Below are 24,883 nucleotides of genomic sequence, written 5' to 3' on the forward strand. Positions count from 1 at the left end.
AATAGGGCAAAATGGAGAAGAAGAAATGTGGGCAAGGGGGTTAACAAGGAGAGATGCAGAAAATAGTGAAAAAATGGAGAAGAAGAAATGCAGGCAAGGGGGTTAACAAGGAGAGATGCAGAAAATAGGGCGAAATGGAGAAGAAGAAATGCGGGCAAGGGGGTTAACAAGGAGAGATGCAGAAAATAGGGCGAAATGGAGAAGAAGAAATGCAGGCAAGGGGGTTAACAAGGAGAGATGCAGAAAATAGGGCAAAATGGAGAAGAAGAAATGTGGGCAAGGGGGTTAACAAGGAGAGATGCAGAAAATAGGGCAAAATGGAGAAGAAGAAATGTGGGCAAGGGGGTTAACAAGGAGAGATGCAGAAAATAGGACAAAATGGAGAAGAAGAAATGCGGGCAAGGGGGTCAACAAGGAGAGATGCAGAAAATAGGGCAAAATGGAGAAGAAGAAATGCGGGCAAGGGGGTTAACAAGGAGAGATGCAGAAAATAGGGCAAAATGGAGAAGAAGAAATGCGGGCAAGGGGGTTAACAAGGAGAGATGCAGAAAATAGGGCAAAATGGAGAAGAAGAAATGCGGGCAAGGGGGTTAACAAGGAGAGATGCAGAAAATAGGGCGAAATGGAGAAGAAGAAATGCGGGCAAGGGGGTTAACAAGGAGAGATGCAGAAAATAGGGCAAAATGGAGAAGAAGAAATGCGGGCAAGGGGGTTAACAAGGAGAGATGCAGAAAATAGGGCAAAATGGAGAAGAAGAAATGTGGGCAAGGGGGTTAACAAGGAGAGATGCAGAAAATAGGGCGAAATGGAGAAGAAGAAATGCAGGCAAGGGGGTAAACAAGGAGAGATGCAGAAAATAGGGCAAAATGGAGAAGAAGAAATGCGGGCAAGGGGGTTAACAAGGAGAGATGCAGAAAATAGGGCAAAATGGAGAAGAAGAAATGCGGGCAAGGGGGTTAACAAGGAGAGATGCAGAAAATAGGGCAAAATGGAGAAGCAGAAATGCAGGCAAGGGGGTTAACAAGGAGAGATGCAGCAAAATAGGGCAAAATGGAGAAGAAGAAATGTGGGCAAGGGGGTTAACAAGGAGAGATGCAGAAAATAGGGCAAAATGGAGAAGAAGAAATGTGGGCAAGGGGGTCAACAAGGAGAGATGCAGAAAATAGGGCAAAATGGAGAAGAAGAAATGTGGGCAAGGGGGTTAAACAAGGAGAGATGCAGAAAATAGGGCAAAATGGAGAAGAAGAAATGTGGGCAAGGGGGTTAACAAGGAGAGATGCAGAAAATAGGGAAAAAATGGAGAAGAAGAAATGCAGGCAAGGGGGTTAACAAGGAGAGATGCAGAAAATAGGGCGAAATGGAGAAGAAGAAATGCGGGCAAGGGGGTTAACAAGGAGAGATGCAGAAAATAGGGCAAAATGGAGAAGAAGAAATGCGGGCAAGGGGGTTAACAAGGAGAGATGCAGAAAATAGGGCAAAATGGAGAAGAAGAAATGCAGGCAAGGGGGTTAACAAGGAGAGATGCAGAAAATAGGGCAAAATGGAGAAGAAGAAATGCGGGCAAGGGGGTTAACAAGGAGAGATGCAGAAAATAGGGCAAAATGGAGAAGAAGAAATGCGGGCAAGGGGGTTAACAAGGAGAGATGCAGAAAATAGTGCAAAATGGAGAAGAAGAAATGCAGGCAAGGGGGTTAACAAGGAGAGATGCAGAAAATAGGGCAAAATGGAGAAGAAGAAATGTGGGCAAGGGGGTTAACAAGGAGAGATGCAGAAAATAGGGCAAAATGGAGAAGAAGAAATGCAGGCAAGGGGGTTAACAAGGAGAGATGCAGAAAATAGGGCAAAATGGAGAAGAAGAAATGTGGGCAAGGGGGTTAACAAGGAGAGATGCAGAAAATAGGGAAAAATGGAGAAGAAGAAATGTGGGCAAGGGGGTTAACAAGGAGAGATGCAGAAAATAGGGAAAAAATGGAGAAGAAGAAATGCAGGCAAGGGGGTTAACAAGGAGAGATGCAGGAAATAGGGCAAAATGGAGAGGAAGAAATGCGGGCAAGGGGGTTAACAAGGAGAGATGCAGAAAATAGGGCAAAATGGAGAAGAAGAAATGCAGGCAAGGGGGTTAACAAGGAGAGATGCAGAAAATAGGGCAAAATGGAGAAGAAGAAATGTGGGCAAGGGGGTTAACAAGGAGAGATGCAGAAAATAGGGAAAAATGGAGAAGAAGAAATGTGGGCAAGGGGGTTAACAAGGAGAGATGCAGAAAATAGGGAAAAATGGAGAAGAAGAAATGTGGGCAAGGGGGTTAACAAGGAGAGATGCAGAAAATAGGGAAAAAATGGAGAAGAAGAAATGCAGGCAAGGGGGTTAACAAGGAGAGATGCAGAAAATAGGGCAAAATGGAGAAGAAGAAATGCAGGCAAGGGGGTAAACAAGGAGAGATGCAGAAAATAGGGCAAAATGGAGAAGAAGAAATGTGGGCAAGGGGGTTAACAAGGAGAGATGCAGAAAATAGGGCAAAATGGAGAAGAAGAAATGCGGGCAAGGGGGTTAACAAGGAGAGATGCAGAAAATAGGGCAAAATGGAGAAGAAGAAATGTGGGCAAGGGGGTTAACAAGGAGAGATGCAGAAAATAGGGCAAAATGGAGAAGAAGAAATGTGGGCAAGGGGGTTAACAAGGAGAGATGCAGAAAATAGGGCAAAATGGAGAAGAAGAAATGTGGGCAAGGGGGTTAACAAGGAGAGATGCAGAAAATAGGGCAAAATGGAGAAGAAGAAATGCAGGCAAGGGGGTTAACAAGGAGAGATGCAGAAAATAGGGCAAAATGGAGAAGAAGAAATGTGGGCAAGGGGGTTAACAAGGAGAGATGCAGAAAATAGGGCAAAATGGAGAAGAAGAAATGCAGGCAAGGGGGTTAACAAGGAGAGATGCAGAAAATAGGGCAAAATGGAGAAGAAGAAATGTGGGCAAGGGGGTTAACAAGGAGAGATGCAGAAAATAGGGAAAAATGGAGAAGAAGAAATGTGGGCAAGGGGGTTAACAAGGAGAGATGCAGAAAATAGGGAAAAATGGAGAAGAAGAAATGTGGGCAAGGGGGTTAACAAGGAGAGATGCAGAAAATAGGGAAAAAATGGAGAAGAAGAAATGCAGGCAAGGGGGTTAACAAGGAGAGATGCAGAAAATAGGGCAAAATGGAGAAGAAGAAATGCAGGCAAGGGGGTAAACAAGGAGAGATGCAGAAAATAGGGCAAAATGGAGAAGAAGAAATGTGGGCAAGGGGGTTAACAAGGAGAGATGCAGAAAATAGGGCAAAATGGAGAAGAAGAAATGCGGGCAAGGGGGTTAACAAGGAGAGATGCAGAAAATAGGGCAAAATGGAGAAGAAGAAATGTGGGCAAGGGGGTTAACAAGGAGAGATGCAGAAAATAGGGCAAAATGGAGAAGAAGAAATGCGGGCAAGGGGGTTAACAAGGAGAGATGCAGAAAATAGGGCAAAATGGAGAAGAAGAAATGTGGGCAAGGGGGTTAACAAGGAGAGATGCAGAAAATAGGGCAAAATGGAGAAGAAGAAATGTGGGCAAGGGGGTTAACAAGGAGAGATGCAGAAAATAGGGCGAAATGGAGAAGAAGAAATGCAGGCAAGGGGGTAAACAAGGAGAGATGCAGAAAATAGGGCAAAATGGAGAAGAAGAAATGCGGGCAAGGGGGTTAACAAGGAGAGATGCAGAAAATAGGGCAAAATGGAGAAGAAGAAATGCGGGCAAGGGGGTTAACAAGGAGAGATGCAGAAAATAGGGCAAAATGGAGAAGCAGAAATGCAGGCAAGGGGGTTAACAAGGAGAGATGCAGCAAAATAGGGCAAAATGGAGAAGAAGAAATGTGGGCAAGGGGGTTAACAAGGAGAGATGCAGAAAATAGGGCAAAATGGAGAAGAAGAAATGTGGGCAAGGGGGTCAACAAGGAGAGATGCAGAAAATAGGGCAAAATGGAGAAGAAGAAATGTGGGCAAGGGGGTTAAACAAGGAGAGATGCAGAAAATAGGGCAAAATGGAGAAGAAGAAATGTGGGCAAGGGGGTTAACAAGGAGAGATGCAGAAAATAGGGAAAAAATGGAGAAGAAGAAATGCAGGCAAGGGGGTTAACAAGGAGAGATGCAGAAAATAGGGCGAAATGGAGAAGAAGAAATGCGGGCAGGGGGGTTAACAAGGAGAGATGCAGAAAATAGGGCAAAATGGAGAAGAAGAAATGCGGGCAAGGGGGTTAACAAGGAGAGATGCAGAAAATAGGGCAAAATGGAGAAGAAGAAATGCAGGCAAGGGGGTTAACAAGGAGAGATGCAGAAAATAGGGCAAAATGGAGAAGAAGAAATGCGGGCAAGGGGGTTAACAAGGAGAGATGCAGAAAATAGGGCAAAATGGAGAAGAAGAAATGCGGGCAAGGGGGTTAACAAGGAGAGATGCAGAAAATAGTGCAAAATGGAGAAGAAGAAATGCAGGCAAGGGGGTTAACAAGGAGAGATGCAGAAAATAGGGCAAAATGGAGAAGAAGAAATGTGGGCAAGGGGGTTAACAAGGAGAGATGCAGAAAATAGGGCAAAATGGAGAAGAAGAAATGCAGGCAAGGGGGTTAACAAGGAGAGATGCAGAAAATAGGGCAAAATGGAGAAGAAGAAATGTGGGCAAGGGGGTTAACAAGGAGAGATGCAGAAAATAGGGAAAAATGGAGAAGAAGAAATGTGGGCAAGGGGGTTAACAAGGAGAGATGCAGAAAATAGGGAAAAAATGGAGAAGAAGAAATGCAGGCAAGGGGGTTAACAAGGAGAGATGCAGGAAATAGGGCAAAATGGAGAGGAAGAAATGCGGGCAAGGGGGTTAACAAGGAGAGATGCAGAAAATAGGGCAAAATGGAGAAGAAGAAATGCAGGCAAGGGGGTTAACAAGGAGAGATGCAGAAAATAGGGCAAAATGGAGAAGAAGAAATGTGGGCAAGGGGGTTAACAAGGAGAGATGCAGAAAATAGGGAAAAATGGAGAAGAAGAAATGTGGGCAAGGGGGTTAACAAGGAGAGATGCAGAAAATAGGGAAAAATGGAGAAGAAGAAATGTGGGCAAGGGGGTTAACAAGGAGAGATGCAGAAAATAGGGAAAAAATGGAGAAGAAGAAATGCAGGCAAGGGGGTTAACAAGGAGAGATGCAGAAAATAGGGCAAAATGGAGAAGAAGAAATGCAGGCAAGGGGGTAAACAAGGAGAGATGCAGAAAATAGGGCAAAATGGAGAAGAAGAAATGTGGGCAAGGGGGTTAACAAGGAGAGATGCAGAAAATAGGGCAAAATGGAGAAGAAGAAATGCGGGCAAGGGGGTTAACAAGGAGAGATGCAGAAAATAGGGCAAAATGGAGAAGAAGAAATGTGGGCAAGGGGGTTAACAAGGAGAGATGCAGAAAATAGGGCAAAATGGAGAAGAAGAAATGCGGGCAAGGGGGTTAACAAGGAGAGATGCAGAAAATAGGGCAAAATGGAGAAGAAGAAATGTGGGCAAGGGGGTTAACAAGGAGAGATGCAGAAAATAGGGCAAAATGGAGAAGAAGAAATGCAGGCAAGGGGGTTAACAAGGAGAGATGCAGAAAATAGGGCAAAATGGAGAAGAAGAAATGTGGGCAAGGGGGTTAACAAGGAGAGATGCAGAAAATAGGGCAAAATGGAGAAGAAGAAATGCAGGCAAGGGGGTTAACAAGGAGAGATGCAGAAAATAGGGCAAAATGGAGAAGAAGAAATGTGGGCAAGGGGGTTAACAAGGAGAGATGCAGAAAATAGGGAAAAATGGAGAAGAAGAAATGTGGGCAAGGGGGTTAACAAGGAGAGATGCAGAAAATAGGGAAAAATGGAGAAGAAGAAATGTGGGCAAGGGGGTTAACAAGGAGAGATGCAGAAAATAGGGAAAAAATGGAGAAGAAGAAATGCAGGCAAGGGGGTTAACAAGGAGAGATGCAGAAAATAGGGCAAAATGGAGAAGAAGAAATGCAGGCAAGGGGGTAAACAAGGAGAGATGCAGAAAATAGGGCAAAATGGAGAAGAAGAAATGCAGGCAAGGGGGTTAACAAGGAGAGATGCAGAAAATAGGGCAAAATGGAGAAGAAGAAATGCAGGCAAGGGGGTAAACAAGGAGAGATGCAGAAAATAGGGCAAAATGGAGAAGAAGAAATGCGGGCAAGGGGGTTAACAAGGAGAGATGCAGAAAATAGGGCAAAATGGAGAAGAAGAAATGCAGGCAAGGGGGTAAACAAGGAGAGATGCAGAAAATAGGGCAAAATGGAGAAGAAGAAATGCAGGCAAGGGGGTTAACAAGGAGAGATGCAGAAAATAGGGCAAAATGGAGAAGAAGAAATGCAGGCAAGGGGGTAAACAAGGAGAGATGCAGAAAATAGGGCAAAATGGAGAAGAAGAAATGCGGGCAAGGGGGTTAACAAGGAGAGATGCAGAAAATAGGGCAAAATGGAGAAGAAGAAATGTGGGCAAGGGGGTTAACAAGGAGAGATGCAGAAAATAGGGCAAAATGGAGAAGAAGAAATGCAGGCAAGGGGGTTAACAAGGAGAGATGCAGAAAATAGGGCAAAATGGAGAAGAAGAAATGCAGGCAAGGGGGTCAACAAGGAGAGATGCAGAAAATAGGGCAAAATGGAGAAGAAGAAATGTGGGCAAGGGGGTTAACAAGGAGAGATGCAGAAAATAGGGAAAAATGGAGAAGAAGAAATGTGGGCAAGGGGGTTAACAAGGAGAGATGCAGAAAATAGGGAAAAATGGAGAAGAAGAAATGTGGGCAAGGGGGTTAACAAGGAGAGATGCAGGAAATAGGGCAAAATGGAGAAGAAGAAATGCAGGCAAGGGGGTTAACAAGGAGAGATGCAGAAAATAGGGCAAAATGGAGAAGATTGTCATGGGGATCGCAAGGCTAACCCCCGCTCTCGCACTCGCAGGGAACATGGCCTTAAAATGCCTGTTGTTGTTGTTGTTGTTGTAATCAAAGTAGGCCTTTGGGGTGACCAAACCTGCAGAGCATCCCAGTGCATTAACTCCAGCCCACCATCAGGATCACCTGTGCGTTTTTTTTTGTTTGTTTTTTTTTTTACACAAAGGTACAACACAGGAGAATCATATGCGTATACATCGAAGCGAATCCTAAATCCGTCAGGTTTGACTCAGTAAAGAGACGCAAACGGATGAGGAGAAGAGGGTACAAATAGGCCCACGCTAACCTTTGAAACACTTGCAGTCGTTCGGTTAAGAGCAGAAAGCGATCTCCAGCTGAAAGGTCGCCGGGCTTGTCCACAATAACCACCACCTCTTACCATCTCCACAATCACAGAGTAACTTGCGGGGGAAAAAATGAACAAAGTTCATTAGATATGGTAAATAATCACAAATATGTCGTGCCACATCAAAAACATCACGTGGCGACTATTGATGCAAAGACGTCTCAGAGCAGGGGAGGTCGGAAGGGGGGATGGGGAATTGAAATTGATGAAATAATTATATCATGCACATGCGAAAATAAATAAAAATTGCACCTGTGTCCGAAGGAAGCGGTTCAGGTTGGCAATTTTAATATGAAATAACCAAAGCCTTGAAACGAACGAAACCCTTTAGAATTACCCTTTAAAACCCATTATAATTACCCTTTAGAACGCTTCAGAAGTACCCTTTAGAACCGTTAAGAATTAAACACGGTGGGCTCAAAAGGTTCTTCTTCGTTTTTGATGGATGGACGGGCATTGCCAAATATTGAAGCGGGTCACCGCTTAACAATTAAAATGATTCTAAAATGTTTGTGTAATCATGACATCAGTGGATGGTGGGGAATGGCATGGGAGGTTGCATTCAAATTATACACTGAGAACTCGACTGTATTAAAGGAACCACTGGAACACAGAAGACATTACCAGCCAAGCTATACAGAACAAATGCTATACACCACCTGATCCCCCAACCACACCCGCTCCATTTGCATTTCCATTTTCCATCCGAAAGGCCGTTTTGGTCGAATTTCAATTAGTGACGTTTGCGGCCATATTTGAAATTATTTCATAAGAAAGAGTGCATTTTAAGAGGCCAAAACCTTCGCATCTATATAATAATAGCGTAAGGACTCGACTTTGTTATCCCTTTTAGGCCGCACACAGTGACCCGATGCCCACGGCACTAATGGATTTACGATCTACGAACCGCGCTCTTTGTTTATCACGTACAGGCATACTCGAAAAATCTGAATTATCCGACGTTGGGGCCCAAAAGCATCCGATTAACTGCCGATACGACGCCATCTTACGACGCCATCGTATTGGCGTCTGCTGGGCGAAGGCGAAGCAAGCCGTCCGCTGATTGGACAGTCAAAGGCGACAGCAAGCCGTCCACTGAGTGGACAATCCCAGAGTGGTGCTATGCCGATTCCTATTACGAATCCATTCATTTTTCAAAAGTATATCGTAGCGTTGTCATTTAAGTAGATTGCAATAAATACGTTGTTCATATACGCACTCTTCATTCTCATCTTTCTTCCTAACTCTTACTCGGACAAGAAAATTCCCTATGCCATCCATAATGGTACACTCTATCCATACACCACATCCTCCCTTCCGTGGATGTTCCACGGGTTTCGGCTAGTCTATATAATAATAGCGTAAGGACTCGACTTTGTTATCCCTTTTACGCCGCACCCAGTGACCCGATGCCCACGGCACTAATGGATTTACCATCTACGAACCGCGCTCTTTGTTTATCACGTACAGACATACTCGAAAAATCGGAATTAGCCGACGTTGGGGCCCAAAAGCATCCGATTAACTGCCGATACGACGCCATCTTACCACGCCATCGTATTGGCGTCTGCTGGGCGAAGGCGAAGCAAGCCGTCCGCTGATTGGACAGGCGAAGGCGAAAGCAAGCCGTCCACTGAGTGGACAATCCAGAGCATGCATTTGTGCCGGTGTCGGCGATCGTTGGTCATATACGCACTCTTCATTCTCATCTTTCTTCCTAACTCTTACTCGGACAAGCAAATCCCCTATGCCATCCATAATGGTACACTCTATCCATACACCACATCCTCCCTTCCGTGGATGTTCCACGGGTTTCGGCTAGTAGCTATTAATGCGCAAACCCGTGACATGCGCAAATCTTCCATCAGACCGCGAATGGTCGTTATGTATGCTCCTCACACAACGTAGAATAATGGAAACAATTCCACTCAAATGGCAAAAGTCTCATTTTGCAAGGATATCAATGACTGGTAACACACCTGGCATGGTAGAAGGCAGGTCCTTTCCTATAGAGCACTGTGGGGGAATGGAACAGAGAAAAGTTGGGAATCGGTAAAACAATCACCAGACTCCGTAATCTTGTACGCTCTGCCATAAAGGTGTAACAAGCGAAGCATTGTTAAGTCCCATCCTCCACTTAAACACCCTTATATAACTTTCATCAAACAAAAACAAGAGGCCGAAAAACGTTTATTTATTAAACGCAGCTCAAACAAGGGGTACAGACGCCGCACTTGGAGACATCCTCTCCAACAACGTACAGAAATCAGTTCCGTACTTCAGGCCAGGTTTGGGGACCCAGCCACAGCTTCGAAAGTGATGATATGCTGCGTAGACGGCTGCGAAATTTGGGCAGGAAGCGATAAAAAAGCACCAAAGTTCTGACTGAGTCAAAACTTTCTGTGAAGGAAAGAACAAGGTGACAGAGCATGGCCAATGTGGAGGAGGAGGGTACAAAGGAGCAGTGACCAGCGTCAAAAAGTGAAGAGAGTGTTGATACTCACCTGTTTCTGTGAAATCACGAGACATCCAAGGGCATAGGAAAGAAAAAAAGCCTGGAGCAAAGAAAAGTTAAAATTAATCACAACCGTATGATTCAAATTTGGCATTAAGGGCATGGAAGGAATCGGTGGTTTTAGCTTCATATTTAAGGCAGACAACCACTCAATGTAATCTTCTTCGTTCCTATAAAGCACAATGCTGTGGGGTAGCATCATTGGCTGAGGGTGCGACTGTGTCTCTGATGCAGTGCCCCCTGCTGGTTAGCGCAGGAATTTGTAATTTGTTCATGGTGCCAGCGATAGCTCGCCTAATCTTCATGAAGGACACCATGGGATATTTAATGTCTACCAACTAATACCGGCAGACAGGACGCCCAATTTAACATCCATCCGAGGGACGGCACACATTCATGATTCACCCAACCGGTGAAACAGCAGGATGACAGTTTATAGCTGGGGCGGGATTTGCACCCAGGCTAGACAGCCTAGAGACGAGTGTGCGTACATTTCGGCCATTCTGTCTGCGCACTCTTATTTGCGCACATTTATTTGCCATTTTGTCCCGTCTTTGGAACAACCTTGCAAAGGCAGTTCTGTATTACTCTTCCCTCCAGGACTACAAGCAAACACTGCAACACCATCCCAAATCATCCCTAATGCTGACCCATGGCCTATATTACCCCTACTTACCTTTCTGAACCCAATCATCTTACTTCCTAGTTCGAGTTTCCTAAATGAAAGTGAAGCTGCCATGAGGAAAAGAGATCCCTAAGAGATGTATCACAGCACATAGTGTCAGTGCAGCATCTCCCAGGAAGCCGGAAGCAGATGCTTACATAATCGCACAATCTCAAACACAATAAATCAACTTCAAGCTGAGTTCCAAAACCAAATGCGAGCTCCAAACACAATTTAAAAAAAACCTCGAAGGTCAAAGCTGCTAAATTAAATTGCAGAACCGATGCAACCCATTGCTGATTTTGCACGCACTTCCACCTCAATTTGTAATTTTGCAAGAAATGACACAACAGGAGCATTGCACATTGTTTTGAGATGATAACGTGAAAATATTAATTTGATGCGAATACGTCGATGGATACACCTCCATCCGCGTGAGATATCAACCCACTGTTATGTTTGATCTTAATTAAAGGTCACATGAGAGGGAGCGCAAGAGAAAAGATTGACATCATATGCCACAAACTCGAGTTATGATCCGTAAAAAGGCATGACCTTTTGAACCCAAAATAAAATTTATTCATCCTTATATTACAGTCCATAGTTGTGGCAAGTTTGGTTGAAATCATTTTTGTGGAGTATTCTACAATTGAATTTTAAGGCAATTACAGCGCCTTGAGAAAGTATTCACACTTGTTGTGTTACAGACAAAATTTTAAATGGATTAATTTGAGATTTTTGGTCACTGATCCACACATAATAGCCCAAAATATGAAAATGGATTTTTTTTTTTAGAAATTCTTTAAAAAATAAATAAATAAGAGAAACACAAAAATATCTAATTTACATAAGAACTCAACCCCCTAAGTCAATACTTCATAGAAGCACCTTTGGCAGTAATTACAGCTTCGAGTCTTCTTGGATATACCTGTATATGATGATGGCTTTGCACATCAGGATTTATTTTTTTTTGTATACAACATCGAGGCTGGTGTAAGAGCTAACATTAATCACAAAAAACAAGCTGACACATAAAACATATGATAAAGGGAGCAGGAGACAAGATGGGGAGAGAGAGGGAAGCACACAAGTACAACAGTAGAGAACAGGGACATCGGGAGATCTGTGAGAGGGAGAGGGCTTGGGGGGAGGAGGCACGGGAAGGGGGGTGGGAGTGGGAGAGGTAAAAAACACATGGACACTGCTAGGACTTCCAGGAAAGAAGTCGGTATTTCAAAAAAGTTGATCTGGGGTGAAATTAGCGGGGGTAGAAAAGATCAAGGTTTTGGATGGGGGAATACAAGAGATGGCGGTGAACAGCTGTTTTAAAGACCTGGAGGGAGGAGTGGGATTGAAGAGAGTGAGGGAGTTTGATCCAGAGGCAGGAGAAAAGAGGAATGAAAGAGTGAAGGTGAGCAGAGAGTCTTCATTTTGGCAATTTCACCAGAAGAGGGTTGCTGGCAGATCTTGTGCGACTTGTAGGAATATTTGGAGGACAGAGCCCAGAGAGAGCTGGGGGAGCAAGGCCGGAGAGGAGTCGGTAGAAGACAGAAAGACCACCAACCTGCCTGCGGTAAGTGAAAGGCCCTCGGAGATAGCGTCATCGCGGGAGATTCCAATGATTCTGAACACTTTGGTTTCAACAGCGTGAAGACGAGCTAGGTGTGAGGCAGGAGCACCAGCCCAGAGGGGAGAACAGTATTCGATTGAGCTGCAGATGAAAGCCTTGTATGTGGTGAGGAGCTCAGGTGTGCCAAGGAAGGACTTCGCACGACGGAGGATGCCCAGTCGGCGACTGGCTTTGGAGGCCAGATTTGAAATGTGGTTTTCCCAGGAAAGATCATGGCAGATAGTGAGACCCAAAAGCTTGAGTGACAGAACTTCTTGGAGAGGATTGTTCAGAAAGTGGATGGGAGGGGGTTGTCCAGTCAATCTTTTCAGAGAGTTCTTTTCATCATTGTTCAATGCATGAAAAGCTTGTTGGGCCTTTCCCGCAAATATAGCTCCAAAAGTTGAGGCCATTCCTCTCTCAACTTCCCAGCAGCAGTTGCAATGCGTTCAAAGGTGCTGAGGTAGCACGATATGTCATCATCACAACTGAGTTTATGAAGGCCTGACAGTTGGAGACCTGCATGAGGATTACTGTTTCTCATGGCCTGCAATAATGACTGACATAACTGATCTGTCTCATACCTACGAGAGCTTTCCATTTGTTGCATAACATGTATAAAATCATCAGCACCAGGGCTGGGCCTGGTAGGGTTTTCCTCAACCAAACTAGGCAACTCACACAAGCATGTAATCCTTTGCTGCTTGGTTTTCACCTCATTAATATCAATATGATTAATCTCACACAGTCTACCAATGTAATCTGCTGTATATCTATTCAAGTATGCAGCACGGTCTGCCATATCGGTTGAATAGGCAAGTCTCACTAGAAAAATCAAGATGAACTCACACCAATCGCCTCGTATAATAATTGACTCGATCACCCACACAGCACGATACCTTGGGTGTGCCTTCACCAACAATGAACTGTGAACAGCTGAAGTCCATAGATTCTCCCGTTTTCATATCACAATGTCCCCTGCCAACTACGCCATTGTAAGGATTCATATGTGAAGACCAAAAAACGAGGTATTCAAACAGGACGCAGCTGCATTCATCAGCCTTGGGTTTAATCACAATCTTGGTAATGATCCAGCCCAACACATCACACGGTGCTCGGCCTGCACAAGTCCAACACTTCGCGCCCATCCAACGCGTCACACCCCTGCGTCACATTCGGAAGTCCTACACTTTTTTTTTTTTGAAAGACCAACTTCTGTTCTGGAAGTCTTTGGTCCCCTTGTGTTTTATACCTCTCCCCCCCCCCCCCTTCCCACACCTCCTCCCCCCAAGCCCTCTCCCTCCCACGCTTCTCCCTGCTCTCAAATGTTGTGTTTGTGTGCTTCCCCTTCTCTCCCCATCTGGTCGTCCGCTCCCTCTTTTTATATATTTTGTTTGTCTTCTGGTTGATTTGTTTGTGAAATAAATGTTAGCTCTTTCACGAGCCTCGATTCAGTATACAAAAAACAAACAAAAAAAAAAAAAACATCCCCTTATTGCTGTATGCTTGGGGTTATTGTCCTGTTGGAATGTAAAGCTTTGCTGCAGTCTGAGGTCTTTTGCACTCTGAAACAGGTTATCCACAGAATTTGCCCGTATTTGGCTTCATTCATTGTTCCCTCTATCGTTACAAGTCTCCCAGTCCCTGCTGCTGAAAAGCATCCCCATACCATGATGCTGTCACCACCATACTTCATGGTAGGAATGGTGTTAGATGAGTTATGGATGAAATGTGCTCAGTTTCCGTCAGATGTAGAGCTTTGCATTCAGGCCAAAGAGTTCAATTTTCGTCCCATCAGACCCAGAATATTTTGCCTCATGCTTTGTCTTTCACGTGCCTTTTTGCAAACTCCAGGCGTGCTGTCATGTGCCTTTTTCTCAGGAGTGGCTTCCGTCTGGCCACTCTCCCATAAAGCCTAGATTGGTATAGTGCTGCAGAGACAGTTGTCCTTCCAGAAGGTTCTCCCATCTCAACCAAGAAACTCTGTAGTTCTGTCAGAGTGGTCATTGGGTTATTGGTCACCTCCCCGACCAAGGTCCTTCTTGTCTGGTTGGACGGCCAGCTCTAGGAAGTATTCTGAGTAGTTCCATATTCTTTCCATTTCCTAATGATGGAGCTCACTGTGCTCTTGGGAACTTTTAACGCTCTAGAAATTGTTTTATACCCTTCCCCAGATCAATGCCTCCTCACAATTCTATCTCAGAGTTATACGGACAGTTTCTTAGACTTCATGGTAGAGTTTCTGCACTGACAGGAACTGTCAACTATGGGACCTTATAGAGAAAGGCGTGTTTCTTTCTAAATCATGTCCAATCAATTGAATTGGCCACGGGTGGACTCTAATCAAGTTGTAGAGACATCGCAAGGATGATCAAAGGAAATTGGATGCAGCTGAGCTCAATTTGAAGTGTCATAGCAAAGGGGTTGAATACCTAATGATTCAAGACATTTGAACTTTTCATTTTTGATTCATTTGTAAAAATTTCTAAAATACAAATTACACTTTGACATTATGGGGTATTATGTGTAGATCAGTGACAAAAACTTTCCAGGCTGTAACACAACAAAATGTGAAAAAAAAATCAAGGGGTGTGAATACTTTCTGAAGGCACTGTACAAGCAGAATGTCAAGATTGCCAGATGCCACACTTTTCTACACTGATGCGAATTTTGCTATTTGCCTGTTGTGTATAGTTCGTTATTGGCTATTGCGTAATGAAAGCCATGCGTGAGTTAAAACGTCAGACATGAAGGTTGGCCTTTTATACGATTTAAAACCTACCGATGGAAGATCCAGTCTTTAGGTCTTACCTCTTCAGGAGCCAGCTGCAGGGTTTCAATAAGCAGATACGGTTCTCTGTGTTGAAACAGTTGTGCCTCATGACCCTGAGCAAACACAAGATCAGGCAAAAAGATAAACACGATATGTCAAGTCGATTTGTTGTAGGCCTCCACGATTTTAGGCATGCAGCCATAACCAGTGCAAAAAAAAAATGGGAGATATGATCGAATGCAAGGTCCTAAGTATATCCGATTGAATTTCTCTTCCTCCATCCGCCCACCATATCATAACATTTCATATGATATCTGCCAAATGACAGACCTCAGTATAACACAAGCACAAGTCATAGGATCCATTCCCTTCTGTTATAAATGTTTTGCCAATCTTAACGAAACCCTGGTGTTGGGCTAGCGGCTAGGGTGCCGGCTTAGGATCCTAGGATCCTGGGTTCGAATCCCGGTCGATCGCTGAATTAACGCCAGGGGGGTTGACTCAGCCTGTCATCCTTCCGAGGTCGGCAAATTGAGTACCAGCTCACTGGTAATTCCCTGTTTGTCGTTAAAGGTGACAAAAAGGGTTGGCGTCAGGAAGGGCATCCGGCCGTAAAACATTGCTTCAAAAAGGGGACCGAAAAACAACAACAACCACGGCTCCCGAAAAAGGCCAACCCCCGCTTTGCGGGGAAAAATGGCCTCTAAAGGTGGTTATAACGAAAGGATGCAAGTTGTGTCCACACCCCGGGTGTACCTACCTCGCCAGAGTTTTGATCTTGTGATGGTACTAGCACAAATTTACTGTGACCCAGGTCCTTATTCACATCACGAAGACCATGTTGTTCACCGGTTGGTTCAGAGTCATCACACAGCTCCGAAACGTCTGACCCTTTCTGGCCAGAGCATGTTGTCCTCGCCAGAGCGATTTCTTCAGTATGTAGAGCGGGGATCGACTCGGCTGAAAGCTGGTCACCATCGGTCACGCTAAGGTGCGCAGAACCGGGATGATTGAAAGAATGCAGCAAGGAGGCCGTGGTTTGCTCGTCTTGGCCACGTAAGAGCAGCGTGGAATGGTACCAATTTAAATGGCACGAGAATCTGCCAGTGAGAATATAAAATGCAAGCACCATCTCACATTTAATCGCTCAACAAATTACTATACTTTGTATGTACAAAACGTTTGATCTGAGGGGCAGCCACTCATACAACACAAGATCATGCACCAACTGATTTGAATAGGTAGTTTTAGTTTCACTATAGGTTGAATGAAATGAATGAATGAATGAATGAATGAATGATCGTTTTAAGGCCATTTTCCCTGCTAGAGCGGGGGTTAGCCTTGCGGGCCCCATGACAATCATGGTTCCCTGTTTGAGGCAATGTTTTTTATGGCCGGATGCCCTTCCCGACGCAAACCCTTAGTCGCCTCTTACGACGCGCAGGGATACGGTGTACCTATTCTAAATCGGGGTACACACCGGGATCATTCATCCCAGCAAGCTGGTACTCAATTTGCCGACCTCGGAAAGATGACAGGCTGAGTCAACCCTCCTGGCGTTAATTCAGCGATCGACCGGGATTCGAACCCAGGATCCTAGGATCCCAAGCCTGCACCCTAACCGCTAAGCCAACACCAGGCAAGTTTCACTATAGGTTTGCATATCTTTTTTTTACTGGTGTAGACTCAAAATCTCGAACGGAACCAAAGGTGCGTCGAGTGATGCAAAAAGGGGTGAGCACCCCCTCCTCCCTTTCCCGATCCCAAATTCTCCATCTGTTAATTCAGTTTCAGTAAATAACAACGTTTTCTCTACACCATTGAGCAAAACTAGCTTTAGTTAGAGCAGAATTTTTTTCTTGCTTGTTAAATGGACCTAAGGAGCAGCCTGAAATTTCAAGAAATGACCAACTAGTACATCTGCCCAGCAGGCCAGGTTCACCCCCTACGTTTGGACCACCGATAGCCTTCATCTTGGACTGTGTACACTGTACAGCATCATTAAATGACATCTTACGCACACGAGGCTGCCCAGACTGGAACAGTGCAAACACTGGTGTACAAGTAAAAGCCTACTTGTAGTGGCGTTTAAGTCAGTGTTTGTGGGAAGTTTAATGAGGAGAAGTATGGGAAAGGTACGTACTGGTATTCTGAGATCACTGGAAGACCATCAGGATTTTTTTCTATGGAGAGGAATGAAGAGGATTGGGGTGGAGGGTTAGACAACAGCAAAGCTGGATATATTGTAAGCAAGACAGTGGAAGGACATCAAGTTAATTTACTGAAGATGACGACGAACCTTCCCAACTTTCCAACAGGTCAGGATGTGAGCCAGTGAATGAAGGCTTACTCCGAGAAAGCACCCCCTTACCAAAGCAGCCCTTGGAAAAAAGAGAGAGAAAAAAATGAAAATCCAAATAAATGAAAACAAGCTTGGTGAATTTCTGCCCAACTGTTTAGGAGGAGATAGCATGACAGACACAGACGGAGACAGACAAACAGAGCCTATTACAATATCCTCCCGTTTTTCTTTCAAAAAGTGTGGAGATAAACATCATCCAGAAAGAGCAGACGGTGGTGGGTCACATGCAAGAGGGTGGAGGGTGGGCTATGCAAGGGTGGACGGATGGCACTGGGTCACGTGTGAGAGGATGGGCGGATGGCACCGGGTCTCATGTGTAGACGGGTGGTGCTGGGCCACATCCGGGTGGGTAGATGGCGGTGGGTTATTTGCGAGATTAAAAATAAAGAATGCGACTTCATTAAAAATATCAGAGACTTTTTCCCTTTGATAGGCAGTTGTCATTTGCTTTAAGACATAATAAAAGGGAGTTGCTCTTCTATACAGCAATCATTAGAGACACAATGTTGAGGTGCATAGTTGAAAGGTCAGGTTGAGAGGGCTGGACCCATGGTAAAAATGCATAAAACACAGTCCAATAATCTCAAGCATAAAAACAAGAACGATAGTCTAGCAACGTAGCCGGTCTTGGATTTGCTCAGTAAAGGATCTGCTGTCCCCCTGTCATGTGATCAGATCCTCAGCTCTGATTGGTGGACGTTTGTGAGAGACATACATACATACATTACATACATACATACATTCCATACATTACATACATACATACATACATACATACACCGGACGGACAGACAAACGCTGTTCCAGGCGGCATTGTCCTAAGGGCTATGCCGTAAAAAAAAAATGGCTGCCAAACCACATGTCCGATGATGTCATCATTTTTTTCTCAACCAATTTGTCCCTAGATCACGCTCAACAAATTTCATACTGATTGGATCAAGCGTCCCACTTATTAATTTATAACAAATGAAGGCACCTATGACAATCATTAACATATCAAAATTCCTCATGGGGAGTACTTTACAATGAGCCACCTTTCAATTTTTTCATGAAGGGTTTTGCAAATGTGGAGATGCAAAGTTTTATGTTTTTTTTTTTTCCAAGATGGCACCTGTACCACGTGACCTTTGACGTCATATTTATCATTAAAAAAATCTACAGGAGGAGGCACTCCGATGGAGAAAATTCCATGTCAATTAGACCAACGGTTGCAGAGAAAATAAATTTTAAAGCGACTAAGCCCGCAGAATGCTGGCGAAAGGGACATACATACATACATCAGATGGATTTAGACAAACGCTGTTCCAGATGGCATTGCCCTATGGGCTACGCCGTAAAAACCTGCTTTTTTGCCCATTATTTGATGCAATTGATAAAACCGTGCAACCAATGGGAAGTTGGGAGAGAATTTGTGCAGGCTCACATTATGGAGAAACACCTCTACTTTTCGAATTTTAACGGTATCGGCTTGGAAAAAAAAAAGAAAAAAAAAAGAAGGAAAGTTTCCCAATAGGGGAAAACAAGCAACTTCAAAGTTTCACATTGTCACAGTTAGAGTACAATGAAACACAGCACCAGACATCCCAGCTTCCATCATTCCTTACCCCAAAGTAAATCTCAGAAGCATCTCTGTGGTTATTCACGACAACAGACCCGTGGATCAGCTCTGCAGAATAAAAACACCTTTGTCTGGGTACAAACTCCTCTTCCATTATCTGCGCCTCTTCCAGAAGGGACGCCGTGGCCTCGGTTCTCTGGATCGCTTCGACCTTTACATCACCGGAAATCTGGCGTTTTAGCTCAGAAGAACCTCGATACACAGCTGCCGGGAAAGGGCCTTCGTACGTCGCCTCCACGTTTCGTTTCCGCCGAGGCGGCTGGAACACCGCCGAAGTCATCTGTACTTCAGCCAGTGTTGGTCAAGGCAAGTTGTACTCTCGCTGGGTTTCCTGTGGGATGGTGAGAGAGAGAAGAATCTATCTATAATTCCAGTAATCTCTGTGTGTGTGTGTATGTCTGTGTGTTTGTCTGTGACCGCTGTTTCTCGACAACCACGGGTCCGATATACTTGAAACTTGCCAGGTATATTGCTGGGGACCCGAGGATGTGCCTTTTCAAGGTTTCATATTAATCGGACAAGTAGTTACCGAGCTATGGCGATTTCTTTACCAAACACTGCAAGCCGTTCGCTTTGGACCAAACCATTTTTCATGTAAATAGAGGGGGGGGGGGGATTGTCACCGTACTCGCAAGCCGTTCGCTTTGGACCAAACCATTTCATGTAAATAGAGGGGGGGATTGTCACCGTACTCGCAAGCCGTTCGCTTTGGACCAAACCATTTCATGTAAATAGAGGGGGGGGATTGTCACCGTACTCGCAAGCCGTTCGCTTTGGACCAAACCATTTCATGTAAATAGAGGGGGGGGATATAATTTTAGATATATATATATAGTACGGGCATGCCCTAGTAATATGAATGCAAACAACTTATCAATTACACTGTTCAGATGTCTTACCTCCATAATCCCTGAATATGAGAGGGCGGGGGAGGGGGGAGGGAGTTACATCCAACCGACACCTTTCAGACTTGGTGGAAAACTAAAACAATGACTGCAGCACTAGAAAGGAAATAAAGCAAATCAAAACTAGAAAGCATCTGATAAATGCAAAGCCCGTCCGCGTCCATTTTGTTTTTCGCTTTTGCGTTACCGTTTTCCACTTTTTTCACATCCACTTTTATCTTCTTCCGTATGCTAAATATGACGAAAACAGTAAAAAAAAAATAAAGCAAAATTGAGGATCTAGGCAACCTTGACCTTTTGATCTAAAATAAACAATTGGCTTCGAGCTTTTGATTGGTGAACCAATTCAGTGACCCAATAAGCGAATTCTTAAAATTTCACGTCAATTAGATGAAAATTGACGATTTGATGTGATGTTGACCTTTTGACCAAATTATTACTTTGTCTTCTCCATATTCTCATAATAAAGCTTTGTTGAAAATTGTGACAAAAATAAAGATGACAAAAACTCAAATGGTAAAAAACTTACGGCCCGGACAGACAAAGACAGACCGGACAGACAGACAGACACACACGGAAGTGATCACAAAACCCCGTCCCCCACTGTTAAATTAAAAGAAACCCCAGGTCTTGCTTTGAAGGAATAAAGTAATCCAAAAATACGGATATGTTTTTTGTCCCAATGTCCCATCACAATCATGATTTCCATCTTCTCAATTTAGGCCCTCGCCACCCCTAACCAACCAGACCCTGTGTGTAATGTGTGTGTAACTTGATGATTTAACTTGATGACCCATAATTTAAAAAAATATCTAAACTTCACGAGAGGAGGAATTACTTTGCAATACATGTCCCTTACCAAGTTTCAGGTCAATATGAGTAAACACATCCCTTTATTTGGATAGCATATAATTCTGCGTTCGGTGCCGAAAATAATAATTAAAACAAGACCAAAAGTCTAACAGCGGCATAGCCGGGCTTGTAAAATATTATAAACCACAAACACATACGATTAGCTTTTTAAACAGTCGCTAATGCTGCTTATAACATTAAACAAATAAATTTGGAGGAATCCCGACATCCGTGAGGTAAGTTTTACTTGCAGATCCCTCAGATCCCTCAGATCGGCAGTCTGCAGCCTCCTCACTCTCTGCAGACCTGGACAAAATCACAGACTGGTCAAACAAGTGGAACATGTCTTTCAATCCCGACAAATCTCACACTCTTACAATGTCTCTCCGAAAGGACCGACTGGACAACCCTCCCATCTACTTTCTCAACAATCCTCTCCAAGAAGTTCTGTCGCTCAAGCTTTTGGGTCTCACTATCTGCCATGATCTTTCTTGAGAAAACCACATTTCCAAGCTGGCCTCCAAAGCCAGTCGCCGACTGGGCATCCTCCGTCGTGCGAAGTCCTTCCTTGGCACACCTGAGCTCCTCACCACATACAAGGCTTTCATCCGCAGCTCAATGGAATACTGTTCCCCCCTCTGGGCTGGTGCTCCTGCCTCACACCTTGCTCGGCTTCACGCTGTTGAGGCCAAAGCTTTCAGAATCATTGGAATCTCCTGCGATGTAGTCAACTCCGAGGGCCTTTCACTCACTCACCGCAGGCAGGTTGGTGGTCTTTCTGTCTTCTACCGACTCCTCTCCGGCCTTGCTCCCCCAGCTCTCTCTGTGCTCTGTCCCCCCAATATTCCTTCAGGTCGCACAAGATCTGCCTGCAACCCTCTCATGGTTAAACTGCCAAAGTCTAGGCTCTCTGCTCACCTTCACTCTTTCATTCCCCTTTTCTCCCGCCTCTGGAACAAACTCCCCCACTCCCTTCAATCCCACTCCTCCCTCCAGGTCTTTAAAACAGCTGTTCACCACCATCTCTTATCTTCCCCCATCGAAAACCTTGATCTTTTCTCCCCTCGGTAATTCACCCCAGAGTCCTTGCAGTGTTCATATGTTTTATTCCTCTCCCACCTCCCCCCAAGTCCTCCCGATGTCCCTGCTCTCAAATGTTGTGTTTGTGTCCTTCCCCCTCTCTCCCCATCTTGTCTGCCGCTCCCCTTGTTTTTTGTGTTTTGTGTGTTGGTTTATCTTTTTGTGTGATTAATGTTAGCTCTTTCACGAGCCTCGATCTTGTACACAAAAAAAAAGAAAAGAAAAAAAAGAAAAAAAAAGAACTGAGCGAAGATCTACTGCAATCTATATACTCAACAAAGGTTGGCGGTGTGCTCATTTACCAAGCAGCTAGCCAGCGCTTGCCAAGCCAGCCGTTCCTTAAGGGTTTTGAATGGAGTGCTTGCTTGAATGCTTAAATCACTTGGCGATCTCTCCACAATAAACTTGGTAAATGAACACACACCCAATGTTCTTGAGACCCGACCATAGATCTACTGTAATCTATATACCCCATTACCCCAAGGAGGAATGACCCTTCCTGCTGTTCCCGTAGCGAGCGGGTGTACTGGTAAATTTCAATGTCGTTCGGTGGAGTCAGCCACTGTACGCCGTAAAGACATAACGGACACAAAACTGCCACCACTTTAATTTGTAGAAGATTATATATTTTAACTTGCAGTAAGTTTGCAGTCACTACGAAGGGATTAGTGTTATGATTAGATTTATGAGAATACTAGCCGAAAGCACCCGGGGTTGCCCGGGTTCTTTTTGAATGAATTTACTACTACAATTCAGCTTTTACTCGTGGCCGTAGAAGATTGACTACTATAATTCAGCTCAGCTTTTAATTGCGAAATGGGCCCAGCCCGGCCGAAGCGGCCTCGACCGGCCTCGCCACCTAGCCTATAACCCTCCCGGGGCCCGTCCCGACATTTTTGGTTCTTTTTGAATGAATTTACTACCATAATTCAGCTTTTACTCGCTGCCGTAGAAGATTGACTACTATAATTCAGCTCAGCTTTTAATTGCGAAATGGGCCCAGCCCGGCCGAAGCGGCCTCGACCGGCCTCGCCACATAGCCTATAACCTTCCCGGGGCCCGGCCCGACATTTTTGGTTCTTTTTGAATGAATTTACTACCATAATTCAGCTTTTACTCGCTGCCGTAGAAGATTGACTACTATAATTCAGCTCAGCTTTTAATTGCGAAATGGGCCCAGCCCGGCCGAAGTGGCCTCGACCGGCCTCGCCACATAGCCTATAACCTTCCCGGGGCCCGGCCCGACATTTTTGGTTCTTTTTGAATGAATTTACTACCATAATTCAGCTTTTACTCGCTGCCGTAGAAGATTGACTACTATAATTCAGCTCAGCTTTTAATTGCGAAATGGGCCCAGCCTGGCCGAAGCGGCCTCGACCGGCCTCGCCACATAGCCTATAACCTTCCCGGGGCCCGGCCCGACATTTTTGGTTCTTTTTGAATGAATTTACTACCATAATTCAGCTTTTACTCGCTGCCGTAGAAGATTGACTACTATAGTCTAGTAGGAAGACTAGGTCCCCCTGCACCCCCCGGAGATATACTTCTAATCAGTGTTTCTAGATTGGAAAAAATGTGTAGAAAATGACTAGCTATGGCCCCAAGCTGAAAAAATGTCCCACATACCATTTTTATGCAAATTACTGCTGCAAATTTTATGCAAAATTATGCAAATTTTATGCAAATTTTTGATGAGGAGTAGAGTTGAGGGGTCTTTGAGGGCTTCATCGAGGTGCTCTCGGTTGCAAGACTGGGTCATTCTGAGAAGCACAGCAGGGTCAGAGATCATGATGTTCTCCTCCTCAGTGAATCTCTCCATCAACAGCCTCTCCATTGCCTCACACACTGTTTTGAGGCAAAAGAGGGACTTTGCGTAGGCCTTTCCACTGAGAACACCTTTGAGAGATCCACTTGTTACTAGTTGTGCCTCAAAGAGAATCTCTGCATATCCAGAACCACGCATCTTGTGTCCAGTGAGCATCCCGATGTAGTTCATGGATGTGTGGAAGGGTCCAATCGTTACTACATGACTAGCAAATTCATTTGGCCAGCGCCAGATGATGGGAAGGGCTTTCATGCAGACACCCAGATCAAATGTATTCAGGACCCATCTCTGACCCACCTCAGCAGTTGCTGCCTCGGAACGCTTCAGTAGCTCACGAACAACTGCGTTGTCTGTGATCGGTCTGTGCCTGGTGCCTGCATGGCATGGCAATGGCCTGCAGCCTGTGCCTGGGCTAGGGGGTTTCACCTCTGCAACTGGTTCTCCCCCACCCAGCAAATCAACAGTCGACTACTGCACGCCTATCCACCAACCGATCACAGACAACGCAGTTGTTCGTGAGCTACTGAAGCGTTCCGAGGCAGCAACTGCTGAGGTGGGTCAGAGATGGGTCCTGAATACATTTGATCTGGGTGTCTGCATGAAAGCCCTTCCCATCATCTGGCGCTGGCCAAATGAATTTGCTAGTCATGTAGTAACGATTGGACCCTTCCACACATCCATGAACTACATCGGGATGCTCACTGGACACAAGATGCGTGGTTCTGGATATGCAGAGATTCTCTTTGAGGCACAACTAGTAACAAGTGGATCTCTCAAAGGTGTTCTCAGTGGAAAGGCCTACGCAAAGTCCCTCTTTTGCCTCAAAACAGTGTGTGAGGCAATGGAGAGGCTGTTGATGGAGAGATTCACTGAGGAGGAGAACATCATGATCTCTGACCCTGCTGTGCTTCTCAGAATGACCCAGTCTTGCAACCGAGAGCACCTCGATGAAGCCCTCAAAGACCCCTCAACTCTACTCCTCATCAAAAATTTGCATAAAATTTGCATAATTTTGCATAAAATTTGCAGCAGTAATTTGCATAAAAATGGTATGTGGGACATTTTATCAGCTTGGGGCCATAGCTAGTCATTTTCTACACATTTTTTCCAATCTAGAAACACTGATTAGAAGTATATCTCCGGGGGGTGCAGGGGGACCTAGTCTTCCTACTAGACTACTATAATTCAGCTCAGCTTTTAATTGCGAAATGGGCCCAGCCCGGCCGAAGTGGCCTCGACCGGCCTCGCCACATAGCCTATAACCTTCCCGGGGCCCGGCCCGACATTTTTGGTTCTTTTTGAATGAATTTACTACCATAATTCAGCTTTTACTCGCTGCCGTAGAAGATTGACTACTATAATTCAGCGC

General features: G+C 44.8%; 1 protein-coding gene across 6 annotated transcripts in view; it reads right to left on the minus strand.

Moving 5' to 3' along the window:
• TSEN2 (tRNA splicing endonuclease subunit 2) overlaps positions 1-24,883 on the minus strand; it is an 841,321-nt gene that overhangs the window by 79,981 nt on the left and 736,457 nt on the right. For all 6 annotated transcript variants that reach the window (XM_078776848.1, XM_078776850.1, XM_068114197.2 and 3 more), the window contains exons 2-10: positions 18,839-19,183; positions 17,172-17,253; positions 17,016-17,055; positions 15,633-15,972; positions 14,911-14,985; positions 9,816-9,866; positions 9,573-9,711; positions 9,291-9,327; positions 7,252-7,366 (exon numbers count right to left, since the gene is read on the minus strand). In XM_078776848.1, the coding sequence (XP_078632974.1) occupies positions 7,252-7,366; positions 9,291-9,327; positions 9,573-9,711; positions 9,816-9,866; positions 14,911-14,985; positions 15,633-15,972; positions 17,016-17,055; positions 17,172-17,253; positions 18,839-19,132 (1,173 nt within the window). In that variant the 5' untranslated portion in view covers positions 19,133-19,183. The remainder of the gene's footprint in view (positions 1-7,251; positions 7,367-9,290; positions 9,328-9,572; positions 9,712-9,815; positions 9,867-14,910; positions 14,986-15,632; positions 15,973-17,015; positions 17,056-17,171; positions 17,254-18,838; positions 19,184-24,883) is intronic.

The sequence above is a fragment of the Myxine glutinosa genome, chromosome 4 (genome assembly GCF_964187855.1).
Source record: "Myxine glutinosa chromosome 4, kmMyxGlut1.1, whole genome shotgun sequence".
Lineage (NCBI taxonomy): Eukaryota > Metazoa > Chordata > Myxini > Myxiniformes > Myxinidae > Myxine > Myxine glutinosa.